General features: G+C 38.7%; 1 protein-coding gene across 3 annotated transcripts in view; it reads left to right on the plus strand.

Annotated features, from left to right (window-relative positions):
• LOC127634918 (centrosome and spindle pole-associated protein 1-like) overlaps positions 1-23,714 on the plus strand; it is a 34,426-nt gene that overhangs the window by 3,943 nt on the left and 6,769 nt on the right. For all 3 annotated transcript variants that reach the window (XM_052114673.1, XM_052114672.1, XM_052114674.1), the window contains 15 exons: positions 247-342; positions 700-1,046; positions 10,024-10,103; positions 10,185-10,281; positions 10,385-10,442; positions 10,882-11,231; positions 11,338-11,456; positions 11,618-11,702; positions 12,224-12,335; positions 13,167-13,314; positions 19,647-19,733; positions 21,261-21,382; positions 21,484-21,633; positions 21,912-22,055; positions 23,502-23,609. In XM_052114673.1, the coding sequence (XP_051970633.1) occupies positions 247-342; positions 700-1,046; positions 10,024-10,103; positions 10,185-10,281; positions 10,385-10,442; positions 10,882-11,231; positions 11,338-11,456; positions 11,618-11,702; positions 12,224-12,335; positions 13,167-13,314; positions 19,647-19,733; positions 21,261-21,382; positions 21,484-21,633; positions 21,912-22,055; positions 23,502-23,609 (2,103 nt within the window). The remainder of the gene's footprint in view (positions 1-246; positions 343-699; positions 1,047-10,023; positions 10,104-10,184; positions 10,282-10,384; positions 10,443-10,881; positions 11,232-11,337; positions 11,457-11,617; positions 11,703-12,223; positions 12,336-13,166; positions 13,315-19,646; positions 19,734-21,260; positions 21,383-21,483; positions 21,634-21,911; positions 22,056-23,501; positions 23,610-23,714) is intronic.

The raw sequence follows: 23,714 nt of genomic DNA on the forward strand, positions 1-23,714 counted from the left end.
TAAGTTGTTTGGCAAGCCCTAAAAGACAAGAAAAATAATTTGCTAAAACATGTTGCTAACTCTGAGTGGATAAGATATCTAGGGGCAACTGTTATATTGCTGGACTGCAGAGCCTGTTTTGGGTATGCATTTGAAATTCTAGATCCATACAAACATAATAGATATTTTGTGCTTTGATAGTGATATTTGTTTATCATTACTATCTAATGTAGCTTTTGGATGTAATGGTTATGTGATTCTACTCAGGAAAAGCTGCAAGATGAGAGGAATAAAGAATACAATTGCTTTCTGAGAGGGCAAGAGGGAGCGCAGAAAATAGGGAAAACTTCAGCTACACCACTGGTTTGAATTACATTTATTTCTTTCAAATAACTTTTTTTTTTTCTTCTTTTTTTTTTTTTTTGCTGTTACAAAGCAGTTCAGTTTGTAGTCCTAAAACAAAAGACAATCAGGAATTTTTCAAGCCATTGGTTCCTTCTGGAATTTCCAATGAGCTTTAAGAATAGCTGTTACAATTTATGTATTACTGTGGTTGACATTACTTGATGATTTACGTCATGACTGAACAATTCAGCAACTGAGTTAGCAACAAATGCATGCAGTTGCAATTTTCACAGATGTTATCATTAATTTACAGGTTGAACTTTTTGAGTCTTGCCATAACATTTATGTCTTAGTAAAATGTTATAATTTTGTCAGGCCCTGGAGGGAGATCGTTTTGGTTCTATCACCCCAAAATATCCTGCTGGTTCTCTAGAGGTACAAGGGAGCAGCCTGAATCCAGACAATGTGGCATCTTTAAGGAGGGATGCTGCCACTCTAACTGAGCCCATTTCGAGGGTGCAGAAGAAATCAAGGCCACGGAGACTCTGGGTAGAGTCACCAGATCACTGGGGAGGTCCACGCAGCCATTACAGAGACCACACCAGCTCTGAGGAGGAGCAGGAGGTGATGGAGCTTCTGGAGAAGGAGAGGCTAAGACACATACAGGAAGAAAGAGACACGGATGCAAAGAGAGAAGGCAAACATGGCAACAGAATACACAGGTACCTATGTCGGCAATTAATCTGCGGCCTGCTTATTCTAGTGGCACTGAGAAGCAAAACTAAACTAAAAACTAACCGGACACTTTTGATAACTGAAATAAAATTGAACACTTGCATAATTGGAAAAAAAAAAAGAATCAAATTAGATGCACATTTAGCTGTCTAAATCTGCTGGGCATTATTGACTGTTACACCTCCACCTGTGCCTTCGGTGATGTTTTGCCCCATTAATCCCTGAACATCCCCTGGTGGTGTTGCAGCAGTCAGGGATGTCTACCTGCCACCCCTGAAGCTGGACAATGGATCCTTTCCATTAACCCCCCCCCAACAGCAGTCCTACCCTACACCCGAAGCCTCTTATCTGGTAGATAAGACAAGCACGGCAACTATGCCTACCACCCCTTCAATGCCGATCCTTAACCTCTTCCCAATCCTGTAAAATTAGCCTAAAACGCCTAATCAAGGCATACCCAAAGTAAATTTAAAGCTGTTCTTGAACCGTTTGGAGTACATGCATGGTTTTGGTCACATTTGAAAGGGGACACTGAAGTTTTTTCCCCAGCAGTCAGAATTACTGTAAGTGCTAATGATTTTGAGTAATAGAAGTTTGAACACAATGAAACAGAAGTTTGTTTTTCCGCCTGAAATTTTTTTTGCATACAGATGCCTGCAGATGACTATAACTTGTAGCTATTAGCTTGAGAACACAATGGAATCACAGCATGAAGCCTTACCTAGTCCAAGTTCAAAAGTTATAACAATACGATAAAAAATGAATATTTTACACATGTTTTTCTAAGGGTACACCCAGGCGTTTTACAAAAGTGCCTTTTGGATACTCCAAAAGGACCCTTTGGTAACCTAGGACAAAAAGGCTACTACTTTTGAATGCTTCAACGTACAGTCATAATTTTGGGCTCTAATGAAAGATGACACTTAGAGCTATCATATTCCATATCCAGATCCACTATTAGTTTTGCTGACACAGAGTAACTGATGCATAAACACATTAGAGTGCCTTTTCCCTTCTTGAAACTAAATGTTGTGCATATAAAAGAGTCAAAACTAGTGCTATGGTGGACAATTTGTTTATATAAAAAATACACAACAAACTATTTACATGAATTTTTACACAAAGTATTTACAAACCATTATAAAATTGTACATGTTTCTAGCAACATGCCAGTCATTGTAGCAGTCACATTTGGGTACAAAGCACAAAGGCACATCACAGGAAGAGTACTTCACTGGTGTCTTTGCATGACACTGCCTGCACTTCAGTCGACCAGCGGTGCAAGATTTGGTGATGTGCAACGGCCTGTGATGTGCTCTTACGTGGAGCAGGAGATACTGGTCTGGCTGTGGAGTGAGACCCCAACTCTGCCAGCTCCTCAGCAAGGGTCTCTCTGAAAGCCCTCCTCTCTTGATGAGGTGCTGTCCTGCTGCTCCACTTTATGTGGCCCGCATCCGGCTCCCAATCGCTATCTGATTCAGTGAGAATAAATAAATGTAATTTACAAAGCTAGACACAACTTTTCCATCTTTTCTGTATTCTATATATATATATATATATATATATATATATATATATATATATATATATTAGTTTTTCTTTTCGACTGTGTAAATATGTATTATTGTATGTATATTTACTGTAAATACTGTATACTTTGCCAATGTACTATGGAACAAATAGATGGGCCTACACCTCCCCCATGAATTCAGCATTGTAACAAATAGATGGGCCTACCCCTCCCCCACCTCCCGCATTGTAACAAATAGACTCTCAAACACAACATATATTCTTATTTTCAACTTATATTTATTGATTTATTTATATATATATATTTCAGTCCATTTATATATATATATATATATATATATATATATATATATATATATATATATATATATATATATATACATATTTACAGTAAATATACAAAACATCTATATAGCATGTCAATAGATCTGAAACAAACAATGAACTAAAACCTCACACACGCACAAACAAATACAAAAAACACGCATAAACGGTTCAAACACTCACTGAGGAAACACACGACAAAGGGTAATTACAAAATGTGTATTCATTATTCAAACTAAAGCTTATTTATGCAGAATATACAGTATATATGTTATAAAACGCAAGAAAACACTTACTTGTCCAGAGCAATGTCTCATCTCTCCATAAACATTTCCTCTGCCTCCGAATTATCCGTATTGTTTTCAGAAATTTCATCTCCAAACTCATCATTTCCACAGTAAATGCCTTCTTATATCACATCCTGGGGTGAAAATCCTGTTTTTCGCGTCCGTTTCACCATATTTAAATCGCCAAATGTGTAAACAGTTCCAAAACAGCTCTCCAATATTTTTACGCACAGACGCACAAAAAACTGGGTAATGGCAAGGCAATTTTGCTACACACATTACAGAACCTTGCTCTAATCTTCCCACTAAAGCTGCATATCACTGTTTTCAGAATTTCATTGGCTATACGATGCGTCAGTCATTTCCACTCTTCGATGTAATTGGTTTGATCAGTAAACAAAGGAAAGTGGGTATGCCCTTACATTCGACACAGACTGTGGTTGGGTATTGAAGGCTTTGGACAGGACATGGAAGCTCCTATTGGGTCAAATGAGGTGTCAATCGAAAGGTCAGAGTGCGTGCTTCCATTTTGATACCGGATATAGAAATGTTTACATCTGAACTGAAGTTATTACCGATAATATGTGAAAGTTTAGGTACAGCTGCCAGGTGCTTTGAAATGATGCAACAAGAGTCTGTGGATATTTATTGATGTAATAATGTGATTTGGACTAAACATTTTACTTGATTTGATCATTTGGACATTTGACAATGAAACAACACCGTTTTTGTCAGGAAGTTATGGATCAGTGGAATACTATGATGCTTCATAGGTGAGTTGCCTAAATTTTGTTATTGGTTGTTTATATGTTGGTGGTCTGAAAAAGATATAGATTGTACCTGCTGTTGTGATTGTATCTTAAAATGGTTTATATCAATAGAAAATCAAGAAATTTAGCTTTCCAAAGATATGTGGCATGTGTACCAATGTAACACACAGCAGTTTTGTTTATCGCATGCTAGTGTTGTCACGATACTAGAATTTCTAACTTCGATACGATACCTTGAAAAATATCGATATTCGATACCATTTTCGATACCACAGAGAAAAAAACTGCCACAATATTAAGAGGGTAGAACTGTCTAGAACATGACAATGAGGTATATTTTACATGAACAAAATGTCCTGAGGTATTGCACTTGTTCAAAAGCCTCTCAGATTGCCATACATTCAAAAACCAATAAAGTGCAAGTAAATAAAAGTGCAATCTTTTGTATTTCCAAGTCAAATCAAATCCAATCTCAATGTCAACAAAAGATACTTAAACGTCAAGGGGGTTTGGGTTGACTAGCTTTCATAAGGTCTCTCGCCGCTCCCTCTCTGCCGTGCACGCTTATGTATGTTGTGTGCGCGCTATCTATGTTATGCGTGCAGTATGTTCTGTCTCGCATGTGCTTATAGATTCGGGAGATTTGAACTAAATTGCGGGCATCAGGGAGAAGCTATCAATATGCGGGAGACTCCGGAACTTCCGGGAGACTTGGGATGTCTGGCTTCATATCAAAAATATTTCCAGATAGCACTCCTGCTGTGTTCTTTATCAAACAAAACTGGTCGCTGGGCGCGCATGCACTCGCCATCTTTACATTCACTTCACTTTTGCTATTTAACCAGAGCTGAATGAGAGGAGTGCGAGTGTGTGTGGTGTTTGTCAACGCGCCTTTGGAGAGAAGTGAAAGTGACAGCTCGGCTAGTATCGATACTTAGGGAAATTAGTATTGGTACCGTTCAGATATTTCAGTATCGATATTTATCGAAATATCGATATTTTTGACAACACTATCGCATACTTTTATTTTGTACATTTAAGGGCCCGTCCGCGGGCTGTGAATTCTATCATGTTAAACCAATCCCCCAACAGTAGGAGTGTGATGTGAGAGGCGAGCCACGAGACCGCATCAGCTTCCCCTCCAACATGTCTAGAATGGCATGGTTTCACTCCCCCACTCAATCACTCTGCAGAAACCTCCGGATAAGAACCAAGTGGATAACTGGAAATAATTATTTAATCCTTTCCCTCTCCCACATACTACCTTACCACTTATCACAAATGTCCCCTATTCCTACTTTTCACTTCTGCACACCCACTTATATCCTTCCTTTTTATCCATAACCAGAAGCTCCCTTTCGCATCTTCCTTGGCCATTTCCTTCAGAGACTTCTTCAACACTGATCCAATGTTACCAATGTCTTTCAATAGGTGCTGTATTGGCCTTCCAATAAACCCTCGACACCTGACCTCCACGTGGAAGTGGCAACCCTACATCCATTTACCCTGCTCTCGGTAGCCAGATCAGCATGTTTTAACTTTTCCTCTCGAAGGCCTTTTTCTTCCCATGGAACAGTAAGCTGTCATTATGACTTATCTAGCTGACTCCAACCACAACACCACGTGTGACCTAAAGGAGGTTATAGTGAACTCAGAAGGAAATTTCAGCTGCTGCCAAGGTCGACCACCATTGACCAATCACTTACAGGTTCCAGGATTGATCTTGCTTCCCTCTGTGTAGTGCCACCTCCCTTTTTTATCAAAGTCAATGAACTTCCTCTGAGGGGCGTTAGGGTCTTTGTTTTCCTTTACTATACACACCTTTAGGGTCTCAGCCAGCTTTCGCAGGACCTGATTATTTCGCCACCTGTACCATCCTTGTGCCAAAGTGGTCTTGCACCCAGCCAACATGTGTGCAGATATGCCCTTGGGGCCCCACAGAGGGGACAACTCTACTTTTTGCCATATCACAGAGACTAATTTCCTGGGCTTGGAAGAGTGTCATTGGTGGATCTTATTAGAAAACATAGCCTGGCCTCTGCTACATTCCACAGGTCAGCCCATCCTAAATGTACCATCCCACACTGTCCAGCACCCTTGCTAATGCTAGCTGACTGCGTTAATCATATATCCTTCCTCTTACATCCTAGATACTTCTGTCACTAACACATATTTCCTCTGTTTTCTAGAGGATGCTGACCCCAGTTTGGAAGCCATCCACCATCCAAAGCCTGCACTTTCTAATTGGGTTCTTCCAACAATCTCTTGTTGCTTCAGTCTTGAAACCACACTGTTTACAACCTTTTCTGCCTTCCAGGTGCGGCCTGTTCGAACCTGGGCTTGACAAGCCCTCGCAGCCTGGTCTGTCTATTCCCTTAGTTCTAAGAACAGCCTGGTCTTCTCCTTATCACTGTATAAGAATAACTTTAATGTAAAGTGCTCATAAACCAAGACAAGTGGTCTAAGATGTAAAAAGGCCCATCAAGCACACAATCTATTGTACTATGATGTGTATATACACTCACCTAAAGGATTATTAGGAACACCATACTAATACTGTGTTTGACCCCCTTTCGCCTTCAGAACTGCCTTAATTCTACGTAGCATTGATTAAACAAGGTGCTGAAAGCATTCTTTAGAAATGTTGGCCCATATTGATAGGATAGCATCTTGCAGTTGATGGAGATTTGTGAGATGCACATCCAGGGCACAAAGCTCCCGTTCCACCACATCCCAAAGATGCTCTATTGGGTTGAGATCTGGTGACTGTGGGGGCCATTTTAGTACAGTGAACTCATTGTCATGTTCGAGAAACCAATTTGAAATGATTCGAGCTTTGTGACATGGTGCATTATCCTGCTGGAAGTAGCCATCAGAGGATGGGTACATGGTGGCCATAAAGGGATGGACATGGTCAGAAACAATGCTCAGGTAGGCCGTGGCATTTAAACGATGCTCAATTGGCACTAAGGGGCCTAAAGTTTGCCAAGAAAACATCCCCCACACCATTACACCACCACCACCAGCCTGCACAGTGGTAACAAGGCATGATGGATCCATGTTCTCATTCTGTTGACACCAAATTCTGACTCTACCATCTGAATGTCTCAACAGAAATCGAGACTCATCAGACCAGGCAACATTTTTCCAGTCTTCAACTGTCCAATTTTGGTGAGCTCTTGCAAATTGTACCCTCTTTTTCCTATTTGTAGTGGAGATGAGTGGTACCCGGTGGGGCCTTCTGCTGTTGTAGCCCATCCGCCTCAAGGTTGTGTGTGTTGTGGCTTCACAAATGCTTTGCTGCATACCTCGGTTGTAACGAGTGGTTATTTCAGGCAAAGTTGCTCTTCTATCAGTTTGAATCAGTCGGCCCATTCTCCTCTGACCTCTAGCATCAACAAGGCATTTTCGTCCACAGGACTGCCGCATACTGGATGTTTTTCCCTTTTCACACCATTCTTTGTAAACCCTAGAAATGGTTGTGCGTGAAAGTATCTTTACCTGCAGTAGACAATCATTTACAGGCTGCACTCGCACATGATCTTCGCCACTGGCAAATGATTGAAAGCAGCTGCAGGTTTTGTTTCGATGAATTGTAAGTAAATATTCAATTCATTCAGCTTTGTTTTTGGTCTCTGTCTTCTAAAGCATCCTGTTACTGTTTTACTGCATGACAAAGAGCTTCAAACGACCCAGACAAATTCATTGAGAAGAACCGACACAAAAGACTAATTAATTCATGCATCAGACATCACTTCGATTCACGAGCCCTGTATTTAAAACCCTCTTGACAATTTGTTGCCTTTTGAATCTGCCTGTGGCTGAAAATAAAAAGAAAGACGTGGTGGTTTTCAGCCTTCATTTTACTTTTTAAAGGGATCATTGACCCAAAAATAAACCCTCCTTCATTCACCTTCATGTTTTCCCAACCACATATGACTTTCTTCTGTTGAATACAAGTCAACACATGAAAAAAACAACTGCACTCAAACAATTTCATGGGGCAAACAAAAATACAATTATATCATAAATACACATGTAAAATGTGTGTATGTATGTATGTATGTATGTGTGTGTGTGTGTGTGTGTGTGTGTGTGTGTGTGTGTGTGTATATATATATATATATATATATATATATATATATACACACACACAGTATCTCACAAAAGTGAGTACACCCCTCACATTTGATTATATCTTTTCATGTGACAACACTGAAGAAATGACACTTTGCTACAATGTAAAGTAGTGAGTGTAAGCTTGTATAACAGTGTAAATTTGCTGTCCTCTCAAAATAACTCAACACACAGCCATTATTGTCTATACTGCTGGCAACAAAAGTGAGTACACCCCTAAGTGAAAATGTCCAAATTGGGCCCAATGTGTCTATATTTTGTGTGGCCACCATTATTTTCCAGCACTGCTTTAACCCTCTTGGGCATGGAGTTCACCAGAGCTTCACAGGTTGCCACCGGAGTCCTCTTCCACTCCTCCATGACGACATCACGGAGCTGGTGGATGTTAGAGACCTTGTGCTCCTCCACCTTCCGTTTGAGGATGCCCCACAGATGTGCAATAGGGTTTAGGTCTGGAGACATGCTTGGCCAGTCCATCATCTTCACCCTCAGCTTCTTTAGCAAGGCATTGGTCGTCTTGGAGGTGTGTTTGAGGTCGTTATCATGCTGGAATACTGCCCTGCGGCCCAGTCTCCGAAGGGAGGGGATCATACTCTGCTTCAGTATGTCACAGTACATGTTGTCATTCATGGTTCCCTCAATGAACTGTAGCTCCCCAGTGCCGGCAGCACTCATGCAGCCCCAGTCCATGACACTCCCACCACCATGCTTGACTGTAGGCAAGACACACTTGTCTTTGTAGTCCTCACCTTTTTTCTGCCACACACGCTTGACACCATCTTAACCAAATAAGTTTATCTTGGTCTCATCAGACCACAGGACAAGGTTCCAGTAATCCATATCCTTAGTCTGCTTGTCTTCAGCAAACTGTTTGTGGGCTTTCTTGTGCATCATCTTTAGAAGAGGCTTCCTTCTGGGATGACAGCCATGCAGACCAATTTGATGCAGTGTGCGGCGTATGGTCTGAGCACTGACAGGCTGACACTCAACTTCTTTGGTCGACCATGGTGAGGCCTGTTCTGAATGGAACCTGTCCTGTTAAACCGCTGTATGGTCTTGGCCACCGTGCTGCAGCTCAGTGTCAGGGTCTTGGCAATCTTCTTATAGCCTAGGCCATCTTTATGTAGAGCAACAATTCTTTTTTTCAGATCCTCAGAGATTTTTTTGCCATGAGGTGCCATGTTGAACTTCCAGTGACCAGTATGAGGGAGTGTGAGAGTGATGACACCAAATTTAACACACCTGCTCCCCATTTACACCTGAGACCTTGTAACACTAACGAGTCACATGACACCAGGGAGGGAAAATGGCTAATTGGGCCCAATTTGGACATTTTCACTTGGGGTGTACTCACATTTACAAAAATGTGAGGGGAGTACTCACTTTTGTGATATATGTATATGTATGTATATGTATATATATATATGTATATGTATGTATTTGGCAGAATGTTGGGGACTCACAGCCTCAGTGACCATTAATTATCATGTTTTTCAATATAATAAAAGCCTATGTTGACTGAGGCTGCCATAGAGGGTGAGTAAATTATGACAGAATTGTTATTTTTGGATTAACTATCTCTTTTCATATGTTTTGTTGGATTTAAATCTGTGTAGCTATCTTTGTCTCGGCCAGGATCTCCAACAATGGCAGTCCAAGAAACGCTGAGTGTGCAGTGTGGAAAGTTAGATTGGCTTGATTTATTGCCCATTCTATCAGTGGGATTGTATTGATTGGTCTTGAGGCTCATTGCATGTGATGGCTTTGCAGTCAGGCTCTTTAATCCACTGGAAATGTGATGTGTAATGCGTGGTTGTCTGGCCGGGCTGCAGAGATTGGGGTGTGTTTACTGTAAGACACTGGCTGGGGTTTTATATTTTATTTTTTTGCTTTTGTGTGATTTTTTTTTTATGTAGTCTTCATGCGCCAACCACAACACAGAGCAGATCCGTCAACGAACAGAATATGGCTGAGTTTGCTACAGGACTCGTAATTGGTAAGACAAGGAGTGTTGTTAAATCAAACTTTGTGTATGTGAAATATTTTAGCAATCTCTGACCTGTGATTGGCTTTTAAGGTGCTGCTGAAGGGGACGAGGCCTCTCGGAGGAGGAAGGAACTTTATAGAGAGGAGCTGCTGCAGCAAATAGCTGAACAACAGAAGAACAAAAGGAAGTAAGAACCATGTACTATTTTTGGAAATACTGATTGTTGGTATTTGAATTAAGGTCTATAAGAGCTTAAATATTAATTTCACTGTCTACATTCAATCTTGCAGAGAGAAGGAGCTAGAGTTGAGAGTGGCTGCAACAGGCGCTGTAGATCCAGAAAAACAGGTGAAGATCCTCAGGCTTTTAGTCTCTTAAGGTTCATTTTTAATAAATTTGATGTGATTTCTAAATGAATTTTTTACAAATAAAATAACATTTTGTTATATATATCATTTACACGTGTGAGTGTTCATGATATAATTGTATTTTTTATTACCCCTTGAAATTGTTTGAGTGCAGTTTTCTTTCATGTGTTGACGTATTTCCTATTGAAACAGGAAGTATGGGTGAATAGATCATCTATCTACTTTTTTCTTTGTTGTGCAAAATAAGTTTATATGTGCCATGACTGTTAAGGACATTTTCTCCTTATTTTAGATTAACCCAATTGCATTGGCTATGACACACTAGATGGCAGCACATTTTCTCTGCAGCCACAGCAGTGAAACAACTGCTTTACTATTTATATATATTTTTTATAGTAATCTCACTTTGATTCCCACAGCCAGACCGAATCAAGCTGTTTGGTGCCGTGACCCGGCAATACGGAGGCAAAAGAAGGGATGTGCCCTACAGGCCTGGACTGGCTCTGGAGGTCTTTCGGTCTGACTCTGCCACGCGGCCCAAAAATGAGAGACTTCTACAAGCATCTGAGGAGAGAGTGCCCCCTGAAAGGCCTCGAGTTGCTTTTCAGGCCCCATCTTTAAACAACAGTACTGTTTTAAGCCAGCTGGCTAATGCCTCAGGCCCTGGCCTTGAGGTTGGAGCTGGGCTTGGTGTTAACTCTGGTGCCCCTGTTAGTGAAGACTATCACAGAAGCCTCTCAATCACCCTGGGGGAGATAGTTGCCCCAAGGTTTGTGCATACGGCGTTGCCTTATTAAATTGTTCAAATGAATATAATTGCATCTCCAATGCAGAATTGAAAATAAACCTTAGTTTATTTTCCTCTCTGATGTCAGAATTACAGATGTACATCCTCCGTTGGATCCCACCCTCACCGACTCTTATCAAACGCCTTATGATAATGCATATTACTACTATGGAGCCAGAAATCCTCTGGATCCTAAGCTGGCCTACTGTGAGTGTCCTAAAATCACTTTCATGTGGATGTATGGAGTTTATTGCTAATCAGAAGACTTTTCAGCTATTTGAGACATTCATTGTCAGCCCTAAAAAAAGAAAAGAAACGGAACAATCAAAGCATCAAAACCTTCATGTTTGTCTGTTTGTATGTGTTAGATGGACCAACAGTTGGTCAGCAGTCACACATCCCTATAGGAGCACATTGGCCCATGCTGCAGCCTTCCTCTGGAGGCCTCACAAAGTAGGACCCTCTTTTTTCTGTGAATGTATTCTGTTATTTTGCGTATTTTGTGTTTAATCGTTCCAATTTCATTGGTATTGTGATATCATTAATGAGATGGTTCACCCAAAAATGAAAATTCTGTCATTATTTCAGTCAACTCAGTCACCATTTACTTTAATTGTATGGAAGAAATCATGCAATTAAAACGAATGGTGACTGAGGCTAACATTCTCCCTAACATCTTTTGTTAAATTCTGTTTAATTTATTTGTAACAGTCCCCCCACCCTTACTTTAAAAGAAATGTTAACAGTTGGGGCCCTAGTATCTTTGAGGAACAGACACTGCTGTTGCATTGCCCTTGGGTTGAGTTGTGGTGCTCTTTTGGGGTAGAATAGAGAACATTGCTTTAGAATCAAAAGATGTGTGCCATTTTATGTGCCATATCTCATTAACTTTTACTTCTATTTCTTATAACATGCTATTAACCATTTTACAGCATTTTAATCAGAGGTACTCTCCAACATCTGTTTCTCCATAGAACGAGCAGTCATGCTGGCATTACTCCATCAGGACCAGCATTCATTATACCAGAGAGGCTACAGCAACCCCAGGGAAGTGCTCTTACCTACCAGGAAGCTCTTAAGCAGCAGGTAACCTTAGACCCATATACAATTATCATAAACAATGTACTTTTCTAGGGTTGCAAATTCCACTGTTTTCCCACAAACTGTTATGGTGGGTTAAAAATGTTGTCCTGTTGTTCAAGGGTTTGACAATTGCACAAATTACATTTAAATGTAAGGATATTTGAGCAACCAACAGCCAATTGAGTAAGTTTTGATTGTTCATTGGGCTGTCTTTGTCACAGAGACCTGGCAACCCCACTTGTGTCCAGTGTTTCCCATCAGACTTTATTCAGTCCAGTTGAATAAGTCTGCAGTACACTCTTTTTACACTCATGGCATAGGTTTAATGAAGTGACTCATTCATTCCAGTGTGAGGTTTGTTAGTTTAGACGGATGCAGGATGATATCTTTATACCATAATGGTATTGGACACCGATGAATGGCTTCGAGGAGGACACATTTGATTATCCCCCTCTATTTCCCCAAGGGAACTTTTATAGCATATGTAGCTTGGAAGATATTTGTTTAACTGGCTGGTTGCAAAATCATTGAGTCTGTAATAGTCTTTGCAATAGTTAGAAGAGTTTGAAGACAGATGGTCTTGAATGCTAATCCGTATTGAGTTTACCAGGAACTTCAGCAGTTTGACAGGATGAGATCAGAGTGGAATCCTCTATTTCCCAAGGTAACAGGAATCTATGGGCAGACCAGGGTTAGCTTTCAAAGATTGAACTTTCTTCATCTAAGTGCACTTAAAAGACTGATTACAACATGTTGAGCAATACACGTTACGTTACTGCATTATGTTCTTATAAGAACAGCACAAATTCCTGATATATTTGTTCTGGAGCACAGATTCGTGAGCGACAGGAGAGACGGCATCGTGAGAAGGTGGAGAATAAGCTGTATGATGCTAAGATCGAGGCTGAGATGAAGGCTTACGAGCCCTGGGGAAGAGCTGGAGGAGGAGCCCCTCTCAGGGACGATCAAGGAAACCTCATCAGTATGCATTCCGAGTTCACTTCATTCAAACAACTCCCTGTTTAGTCAACTGCAATCACTGCAGTTTAATAAAGCCTTAATTAGTGTAATCCATAACTGTCATAATGCAAGTGATGGGCAGTCTCACAGTCCTTTTAAGGCAAGTCAGATCACTTGGCAGCCATCTTGGTAACATCCCTTATTTTCATGTAGGCAACAGGCATACACTACAATGGAGCAGAGGTGGGTAGATTAGCCAAAAACCTTACACAAGTAAAACTACAATTACTTAAAAAAATTATTACTCAATGTAGAATTAATAATTAAATTAAATGAATAATAAAGGGAGTTAAAATATCCAATAAAAAGAATGCTCAAGTAGTGAGTAACTAGTTACTTTCACATATAACGTAATGGATGTTTACTTTCCTATATTTAACTACATGGTACACATTTAACATGCAATATAGAATGATTAATAATAATAATAATAATAATAATAATATAATAATGCTATTAATATTATTTTAAATAATGGAAATTGTCATCATTCACCACCATGTTGTTCCAAACCCATATGACTTCTTTATTCCATAAATCAAATTAAAGGGATATTTCACAAAAGATTAAATATTCTCATTTACTCACCCTCATGCCATCTCAGATGTGTATGACTTTCCTTCTTCTGCAGAACACAAATTAAGATTTTTAAAAGAATATCTAAGCTCTGTTGTTCCATACAATGCAAGTGAATGGTGACCAGAACTTTGAAGCTCCAAAATACACAGAGGCAGCATAAAAGTAATTCATAAGTGATTTTCAGAAGCAATATGATAGGTGTGGGTGAGAAACAGATTAATATCTATAACTTTATAATATATAAAGTCATTATTTTACTACTAAACCTCCTCCCTGCCCAGTAGGTGGCGATATGCACAAATAATTGAATCACCAAAACACAAAAAGAACAATGTGAAAGTTATTCAAATATGAAAAATTATTTAAATATTGATCTGTTTCTCACCCACACTTATCATATCCCTTCTGAAGACAGATTTAATCATTGCCATTCGAATACCTTTAATGCTGCCTTTATGTGCTTTCTGAGCTTAAGAGTTTTGGTACACATTCACTTGCATTCTAGTATAAACTAACAGAGCTGAGATATTCTTCTTAAAATCTTTGTGTTCAGCAGAAGAAGAAAGAAATACACATCTGGGATGGCATCACATTTGGAAAATTTTCACATTTGGAAAAGTTATTCCTTTAAGGAGAAGTTAGTCAGAATGCTAACTTTAATCATCATTTACTTTCACTGCATTTTGTTGCCCCTCCATATTTTGAAAGGGAATGGTGACTGAGACTGTCAGTCCCTAACATTCTGTCTAACATCTTTTGGGTTTCACAGAATACAAAAAGTTTCATTGGGTTGGAAGAATATGAGGGCAGGGAAATTATGATATAATATTAATTAAAGGCTGAACTATCACTTTAAGGATGCTTCTCAGATTTGGACAAATCTGTCAATTAGAAGAGAAATTTGGAAACCTTTTTCTAGTAATTATTACGGTGAAAAACGTCAATTACGTCACACAGTCCCAAGTTATATATAATGCGTAATTATACACTGCAGCAAGATCATGCTTTATCCATGCCTTCTGTCGTTATTTCACAGCTTTTTACATCCCGTGTGAATTTAGTTCAGTGAAAGTCCAGCATTTTCATTGTAGAAAGAATTTTGATAATTAGTTCTGTACACTAAGGGTAAATTGAAACGTATCTCTGTGTTTGGAAATGCTCACAATTGCGATAGGCTGGGCAAAACATTTACACTTAAAGTGGATGTTTACAAGGATTTATACTGTATGTTCTGATATGTTGCAGCACTGATATAAAAATGCAAACTTAGAGACTGAGGTCATAAAAGCCCACAGTTACAGATTCATGCTGAAAATGAATGAGTATCACCATGACACAGACAAGCCCACATTGTCAAAAACTCTAAAACTTACCTCACCGTGTTTTCTTTAGTTGGAGCTGCAATTTAAATTTTCAAATACAGTTGAAGTCAGAAGTTTACATACACCTTAGCCAAATACATTTAAAACACAGTTTTTCACAAGTCCTGATATTTAATCGTAGAAAACATTGCAGTTAGGATCACTTTTTTATTTTAAGAATGTGAAATGTCAGGATAATATTAGAGAGAATGATTTATTTCAGCTTTTATTTCTTTCATCACATTCCCAGTGGGTCAGAAGTTTACATACACTTTGTTAGTATTTGGTAGCATTGCCTTTAAATTGTTTACAGTAACTTGGGTCAAACGTTTTGTGTAGCCTTCCACAAGTTTCTCACCATAAGTTGCTGGAATGTTGGCCCATTACTGCAGATAGAACTGGTGTAATGGTGTCAGGTTTGTAGGCCTCCTTGCTCGCACATGCTTTTTCAGTTCTGCCCACAAATGTTTTATTGGATTAAGGTCAGGGCTTTGTTATGGCCACTCCAATACTTAACTCATTTTACTGTGGATATAGATGCTTGTCTACCTGTTGCCACCAGCATCTTCACAGGGCCCTTTGCTGTTGTGCTGGGATTGATTTGCACTTTTTGCACTAAACTACGTTAATCTCTAGGAGACCGAATGTGTCTCCTTTTTGAGCAGTATGATGGCTGCGTGGTCCCACGGTGTTTATACTAGCATACTATTGTTTGTACAGATGAACATGGCACCTTCAGGCATTTGGAAATTGCTCCCAATGATGAACCAGACTTGTGGAGGTCCACAATGTTTTTTCTGCACTTTATGCTGATTTCTTTCGATTTTTCCATGATGTCAAAAAAAAAAAAAAGCACTGATTTTGAAGGAATGCCTTAAAATACATCCACAGGTACACCTCCAATTCAGTCCACCTCCTATCAGAAGCTAATTGGATTAAAAAATATATATATATTTTATAGATACTGCTGTTGCGGATTTAACCACTATGAATCCTTGCAACTATCAGTTTTAATTACAATTTACTCTACAGAGTGAAAAAATAATAATGGGATAAATAATATGAGATTTGAATGATTTGAATGCATGTCAATGGAGGATTTAGTTTTGTGAGCCGTCTAGTGCCCCCTGCTGTAAAGAAAGCTTTGTGTTTCACAAAATTTCTGACAACATTTGGGTCAATATCAAAATATGTTGACAAACATGCCCCTTGATATTTTAGTCATGAAAAAGCTTTAAAATAGCGGAAAAATATATATTTTTTAAATAATTTTTAACCTATCCTTTAATGATATGAAATGGCTTGACTCGGTTTTGTAAATTTTTTTGAAAATATATTTTAAATTGTTAATTGCCTGAAAAAAATCATTGTTCCCTTCTTCTGGTACACCACTTCTATGACGTAAAGTTATTTGTGCATTTATTTTGTACTTCTTTTTTAATAAAAGCAAAAAAGCAAAACAAAATTATTATTAATAATTGTAATAATTAAAAAAAAATGTTTGTCCATTGATTTCATGTTATTGGTTTTATAAATGTTAAAACCTTTTTTACATAAAAAAAAAAAAAAATTGTATTCAAAAAGTTTTAGAAAATTATTTAAGGTATAAGTTCAGAGTCTGCTTAAATATGGATATAGTGATTTTTCCCAGCATGTTAAAGTTATTCACATTTTAACTAATATTTTCACACAAAAGTACTTGTTGTACACCATTTTCCTTTATGAATAAAAATTAATGTCAACGTGTTACAACATTTTTACCCTCAGCATTTGTAGACAAAAACTGAACTAAATGGAACATTTTTGTAATATTTTGTAAGTTGAAAAGTCAAATTTTTTTGAGAATGACCCATTTGCAATTTCAGTCAGTTCCTCACATAAATCTGTTGTTTGACTTTAGAAAACATGGATCACAGCACGAGTCATATGGACTACTGTTTACCAACCCAGTTATTCACTTTTGTTGGAAAGCGAAGTGCGTTTTAAGGGAGCACACTACAATTGCGTCATGAATTAACCAAGAATTGTTACTGTGAGACTGTGTAGTTAAATATAATCATTGTTGTACTTGTAATAAGTGGTGTTTTATAAAAATAAATTAACCATTCAGTTTTTATTTAATATTAACAAAAATATATTTTTGACATCTTGAGCATAGTCCTTGAAAACAAATAAAAATGTACTTTAAAAGTCCTTGAAAGTCCTTGAATTTAACTTTGAAGCATCTGTGCAAACCCTGTGTCTTAAACGACTTGCCAAAACTATAGTTTGCTAATATTAAATCTGTGGAGTGGTTAAATAATTTGATTTAATTATTCAACCTAAGTGTATGTAATTTCTGACTTCAACTGTAAAGCCTTGTCTTGGTGTAAAATGAAGACATTGTGTGGAGTGAGGAAATGTATGTTTTGCGTTCTTGCTGCTGTAGTGTTGAACGCAACTCGAGTGACAGCGTGCAGCTGTGAAGTTCCTCTGTCGTAAGATTCCCATTCAAAAATCGCAATATATTACGCACTTATTAACACTTATTAATGTTATCAGTTGTAACAAAGTAAAAGTACTTTTATTTTATCAGAAATAAAACATACTCATAAAAGTAAATATTTTCCACAGTTACTTAAGTAAATGTAGTGCATTACTACCCACCTCTGCAATGGGGAAAGCAGAGAACCTTAAAACTTTTGTCAAGATCATGTTTCAGTACAGATTAAATCAGAAATGAAGTCTGACAACAGTGGTTGTGACAAGGATGAGGGCATGGCCGGGCCATGATGGAGCATGGCCGGTGCGGAATCAGCTGATCAGTGGGCGTGCGAGATAAGGGGCAGCCGGAAATGCCGGTTGAGGAGAGAGAGACGCATGCGGGTTGTTGCATGCTTGTTTATGTTGGTTTTAAGTTAAGTTTGAAAATAAAACTTTGTTTACTGTTCAGCCGGTTCCTGCCTCCTCCTTGCCCATCCATATACTGTTACAGTGGTGCCATAACCCGGGAAGGAGGGAGTCCTTGCCACTGCCATCCACCAGGGGAACAGCCGTGGCCATCTGCCTGGCGATGAAGGGGTTGCTGTCTGCTGCAGGGTTGTACTTGTAACAGTTGCTTACAAATAAAATGAGAAAGAAACGAATTTAAAATACATAGCGCCTAAGAGGAGGTTAAATCACACTAAAGATACACCACACTCCCCATAAAAGCAAATTAAATCTCGGTAGGACTGATACCAATAACAACAATTGCTGAGTGCTGGAGGAACCACCGGAGGTGCCGGAGGACTCGCTGCTGGGGGAGGTGTGAGCTGGTGTCTGCGAGTGGTTGAACTCTTTGTCATGTTCCTCAAACTTTTCCTGAACAAATTTTGCATCGTCGCAGGGCACATTATCCTGCTGAAAAAGTGCCACTGCCATCAGGGAATAACGTTGCCATTAAGGGGTGTATGTGGTCTGCAACCATTTTTAGGTAAGTGGTACATGTCAAAGTAACATCCACATGAATGCCAGGACCCAAGGTTTCCCAGCAGAACATTACCCAGAGCATCATACTGCCTCTGCCAGCCTGCCCTCTTCCCATGGTGCATCCTGCTGCCATCTCTTCCCCAGATAAACAATGCACATGCACCCGGCCGTCCACATGATCTAAAAGAAAATGTGATTCATAAGACCAGGCCACCAGTTTTGATGTTCATGTGCCCATTGAAGGCACTTTTGGCTGTGGATAGGGGTCATCATGGGCACTCTGACCGGTCTGCAGCAACGCAGCCCCATATGCAGTAAGCTGCGATGCACTGTGTGTTCTGACCCCTTTCAATCATGGCCAGTAGCTCTTCTGTGGGATAGGACCAGATGGGCTAGCCATTGCTCCCCACACATATCAATAAGCCTTGGACGCCCACGACCCGGTCGCTTGTTCACCGGTTGTCCTTCCTTGGACCACTTTTGATAGGTACTAACCACTGCATAACGGGAACACCACACAAGCCGTTATGGAGATGCTCTGACCCAGTCGTCTAGATATCACAATTTGGCCCTTATCAAAGTCACTTAGATCCTTACACTTTCCCATTTTCCCTGCTTCCAATACATGAAATTCAAGATCAGTATAACAAAAAAACATTATATTTAATTTATAAAATCAAAGTATATAAATATTTTGAGTTGTTTTACTTGTGTAAATGACAGTCTTGCCACTTATATTTCCTCTGTGGTGTTAGTGACTTTTCACACACATTTATAGGTGTGGCGCTTATTCTTGAAGTTCACAAGCTGTTGGTTGAAAGATGCTGCATTAGTTTTTAATTGAAATTCTTTATGGAGAGTATGTGGCATGATGATGTGATGTGATGTGTTTCTGTGTTAACAGGTGATTTGAAACGAATGCATAAAACAAACGTGGAAGCCTATGATTCTGGAGGCAGAGAAGTCCGGAATCCGGCTGCTTCAAAGCCAGGTAACAAACTCTTCCTCAATGCATCAAGTAACCCTGGCCACATATTTACAATGTGGTTAACATTCATTAAGCCTAATTAAATGGAGGAACGTTTGAGTGAATAGAACATGTAAATATAATCCAAATTATATTGATTTAATATTATAATTCAGTGTGATTTAATTGTATAAAATGTAGCCTGTTAAAAAGAAAAACACAATTAATAATGTCCCCAGACTGTAATAAGGAATATTCCTACCATCTGAGCTTGAAGTACCACCTGTTTTCAGCAGGGGGCAGTATGTGAAACTCCAGCTGTTTAGGCAACAAACCACAGGATAAGAATATGGTCTTGTTTAAAAAGAAACACAGCTGGACGAAGCACAATTTCGAATGCAGGGAAGTTTCAAACTATGTATAACTTGACACAGCAACCTAAAAACACCGTGTTTATGATGCAACGCAGCCAAAGTGAAATGCTACAAAATCAGCTGCCTGTGTACATTGAGGCAAGTCCTTATAATAAATCTATCTTGGATGATTGACAAATTAATTTGAAAAATAAATTGCTGTGGACTGTAGACCAATGATAGTCTTAGATTCAATGAGATGGAAATGAACAATACTGTATGTTGTCTGCTAAAGCAGATTGTGATGTTTCAGAAGGAAATTGGTACTTCAATACACCAAAGTGACATTCAACTGATCAAGGAGAGTCAGGACATTATTGATGTAAAAAACAGCACCATCAGTATTTGAAAAAAGTCATTTTTGATCAAATCTAGACAAGACCCATTTCCGTCAGCCATCACTCCTACACCTTATCTTTGAGTAATCATGCTAAATTGTTAATTTGAAACTAGAAAATCACTTTCCATTATATCAAACACAGTTGAAAGCTATTTGGTTTGTTAAATGAATCTTAACATTGTCTTTGTGTTTGTTTTTGAGTTGCCACAGTATGCAATAGACTGGCATGTCTTAAGGTCAATATTAGGTCAAAATGGCAAAAAGAAACAGCTTTCTCTAGAAACTCGTCAGTCAGTCATTGTTTTGAGGAATGAAGGCTATACAATGCTTGAAAACACCAAAAAACAGAAGATTTCATACAGAGGTGTACACTACAGTCTTCAAAGACAAAGATCAACTGGCTCTAACAAGGACAGAAAGAGATGTGGAAGGCCAGATGTACAACTAAACAAGAGGATAAGTACATCAGTCTCTAGTTTGAGAAATAGACGCCTCACATGTCCTCAGCTGACAGCTTCATTGAATTCTACCCGCTAAACACCAGTTTCATGTACAACAGTAAAGAGAACACTCAGGAGTGCAGGTCTTAAGAGAAGAATAGTGCGAAGAATTCCAATGAAAAAGACACTTTTGAAACAGAAAAATAAAAAGAAAAGATTAGAAATTAGATTGGCCTAAAATCTGTCTGAGGGGGTCCCAATGTTCTGAAAAGGTTAATAATGCCTTCCTTTAGAGGATTGGGGATGCCACCATAAACCGTTTCAAACTAACCCATTCAAGTACTCTCTGCCTATGTAGAGCCTGCAGGTTTCTCTTCTACTCAGCCATCTATGCATGCGCGGGGCAACCTTTTCAGTGAACTGGCCACTCCATTGCAGCTACATGACCAGGAATTATACAAGGATTATTTGAAACAACAGGTACAGACCCACTTGCCTCTTTAAATTGGCTTTAGTTTCATTGTCTATTCTTTTGACCTGCCATCTCAATCAGACTTTTTGGAATTTTTTGGAATGAACAGATCGAGGAAAAGAGGAGAAAAGAGGCAGAAGAGAGGGAGCGGCAGAGACTCGAGGAGGAAAATGAAGAGAGAAGACTAGTTGAACAGCGAGCTCTGATCCAGAGGGAGTATGAGGAGGAGCTGAAGAGGAAACGGCAAAAGGAGAAAGAGGTACTTTATTAGCAGTTATACCATCTGAATCCTGAACGTAACCTTGTTTTTGATTTAGCCAGATTTTGTGTCGCACTGGATAGCCGCCCTCACTCACTGTAATCTCATTTCCAAAATACTGATCCACATAACTGTATATTAAACATCAAAAATGTTTTGATTGCCAGTGATTTCTGTGATGGAGCACAGCATTTTTGAGCTCTGTGTGGATAGACAAATTACTTTGCTGGAAACCTGTCTCGTCACATCTTGTCACGCATTTTTCACTTATTTTACAGCAAAATGCCAAAAACGAAGAGCTGATCAGACAAGCTGAAGAACGCCAAAAAGAAGCTGAGAAAAAGAGAAAAGAAGCAGAGGAGAGAGAGAACGAGACCCTGAGGAAGAGACTTGAGCGAGAGAAGCAGACACATCTGGAAGAGGTAAAGGGTGCACACTATCATATCTACAGTGGAACTTTTACAATTGTTCATAAGCACATACAAAGACATTGTAAATCACACAGTAGACTTGCCATGTCCGCTCATAAGCAATTTTTCAAAAACAGCTAAATGAAATATGGGCAGTTGTGGGACTATAATTTTTGTTTGGCAATATTTCCAGAATACTGTCAAATAAAGTGTTAATTTTTCTTACTTTTTTTTGCTGAAAATATCCTTTTAACATTAGTAAAAAGTTAATCATGTAATATTCATTAATTTTAGTCAGTTTTACTCTGAATAAAATGGCCAATAATTTTAGTCAATGAAAGTAATATCATTTTGAGTTAATGATAATGTGCAAGATGACAAAAATGTGGTTGAAACTAAACTTTAATCAGATAATATTTTGAAAACAAATATTCATTTAAAAAAAACATTTTCTCAATTTAAACATGTATCAAACATATAAAACACAGATTACACACAACACACTGTACATCTGCCCTTGTTGTTAAAACCTGAACTCCAGAAATAATAACATGAATATACTGAAGTATTAGCTCCTCTTTAGAAGTTATTCTACTGTATTCTTTATGCTTTAGGGACTGTTATTAATTTCCGTGTTTAGCCAGTTGCTGATATTAAACTGTGTGTAGCGTTTTCATGGAAACGGGATACTCAAGGTATGCTTATTATAACTAGCATGTAAGTTAGTTCAAATTCACCTGTTCATTCGCTTCACTGTCTGTGCAGATGTCATTTGTACTATTACATAAACTGTATGTTGTGGATATAGTGAATAATCTTGTCTGAGTGAGGTAAATAATGCATTTTATAGAGGTTCGTTTTGCTGGTGTTCAGCACGTTTTACTCATGCTGTTTGAGCGGGGAAATCCCCAACATACTGGATCATTGGATTAGATGATCCATATCTAATATCTTCTTCGATTAACAGATGTTTCTCTAGAATAATGTTTCTTCTTCTGTTAATATCTTGCCATATATTTTTTGTTACTCATCATATTTTCATCAGTAGTATGCTTTAATAAAATCACTTAATTATTGTCATGATGCGTTTTTCATCTCGTATTCGTTATAGTTGATGAAATCAAAAAACTCTTCATCAACGAACGTTTTCTTCAGTCATTTTGTTGACGAGATTAACACTTCGCATATTTGGGCTTACTAGTGCTTGGCCTCATATTACAATAAATTATGACTACTTATAGCAAATGTCAAATGTACCCACCTACTGTTCGAAACGCACTCGACATAACGTTATTATGAATTGCCTTGTTTAGTGGATGTTTAATGCAAGTTTATGTATGTTTAAAAAAATCTAAAGCAAATGGCACGAAAAATATGAGACGATTGTCTGGCATAAGGGTTTTACCTCATAGTAAACATCCCTATCATTGCTGACACATAATTTTCAAATACCGAAAGGTTCACAGGGCTCCATCGCCACCATTACCAGCCTTGCAGAAGAAACTATGTCAACAGATGCCCAGACCTCCATCGGTGGAGAGCCACCACTCTACTGCAACTCTGTCTGTGAGTGACACACACAAACACATAAAACTGCAAACATGTTTCACAAACCATCTAGACAGCAATGCTTGACAATTACTGAACTCCCACCCCAGAGAAATGGTGTTA

This window comes from Xyrauchen texanus, chromosome 42 (assembly GCF_025860055.1).
Source record: "Xyrauchen texanus isolate HMW12.3.18 chromosome 42, RBS_HiC_50CHRs, whole genome shotgun sequence".
Classification (NCBI taxonomy): domain Eukaryota; kingdom Metazoa; phylum Chordata; class Actinopteri; order Cypriniformes; family Catostomidae; genus Xyrauchen; species Xyrauchen texanus.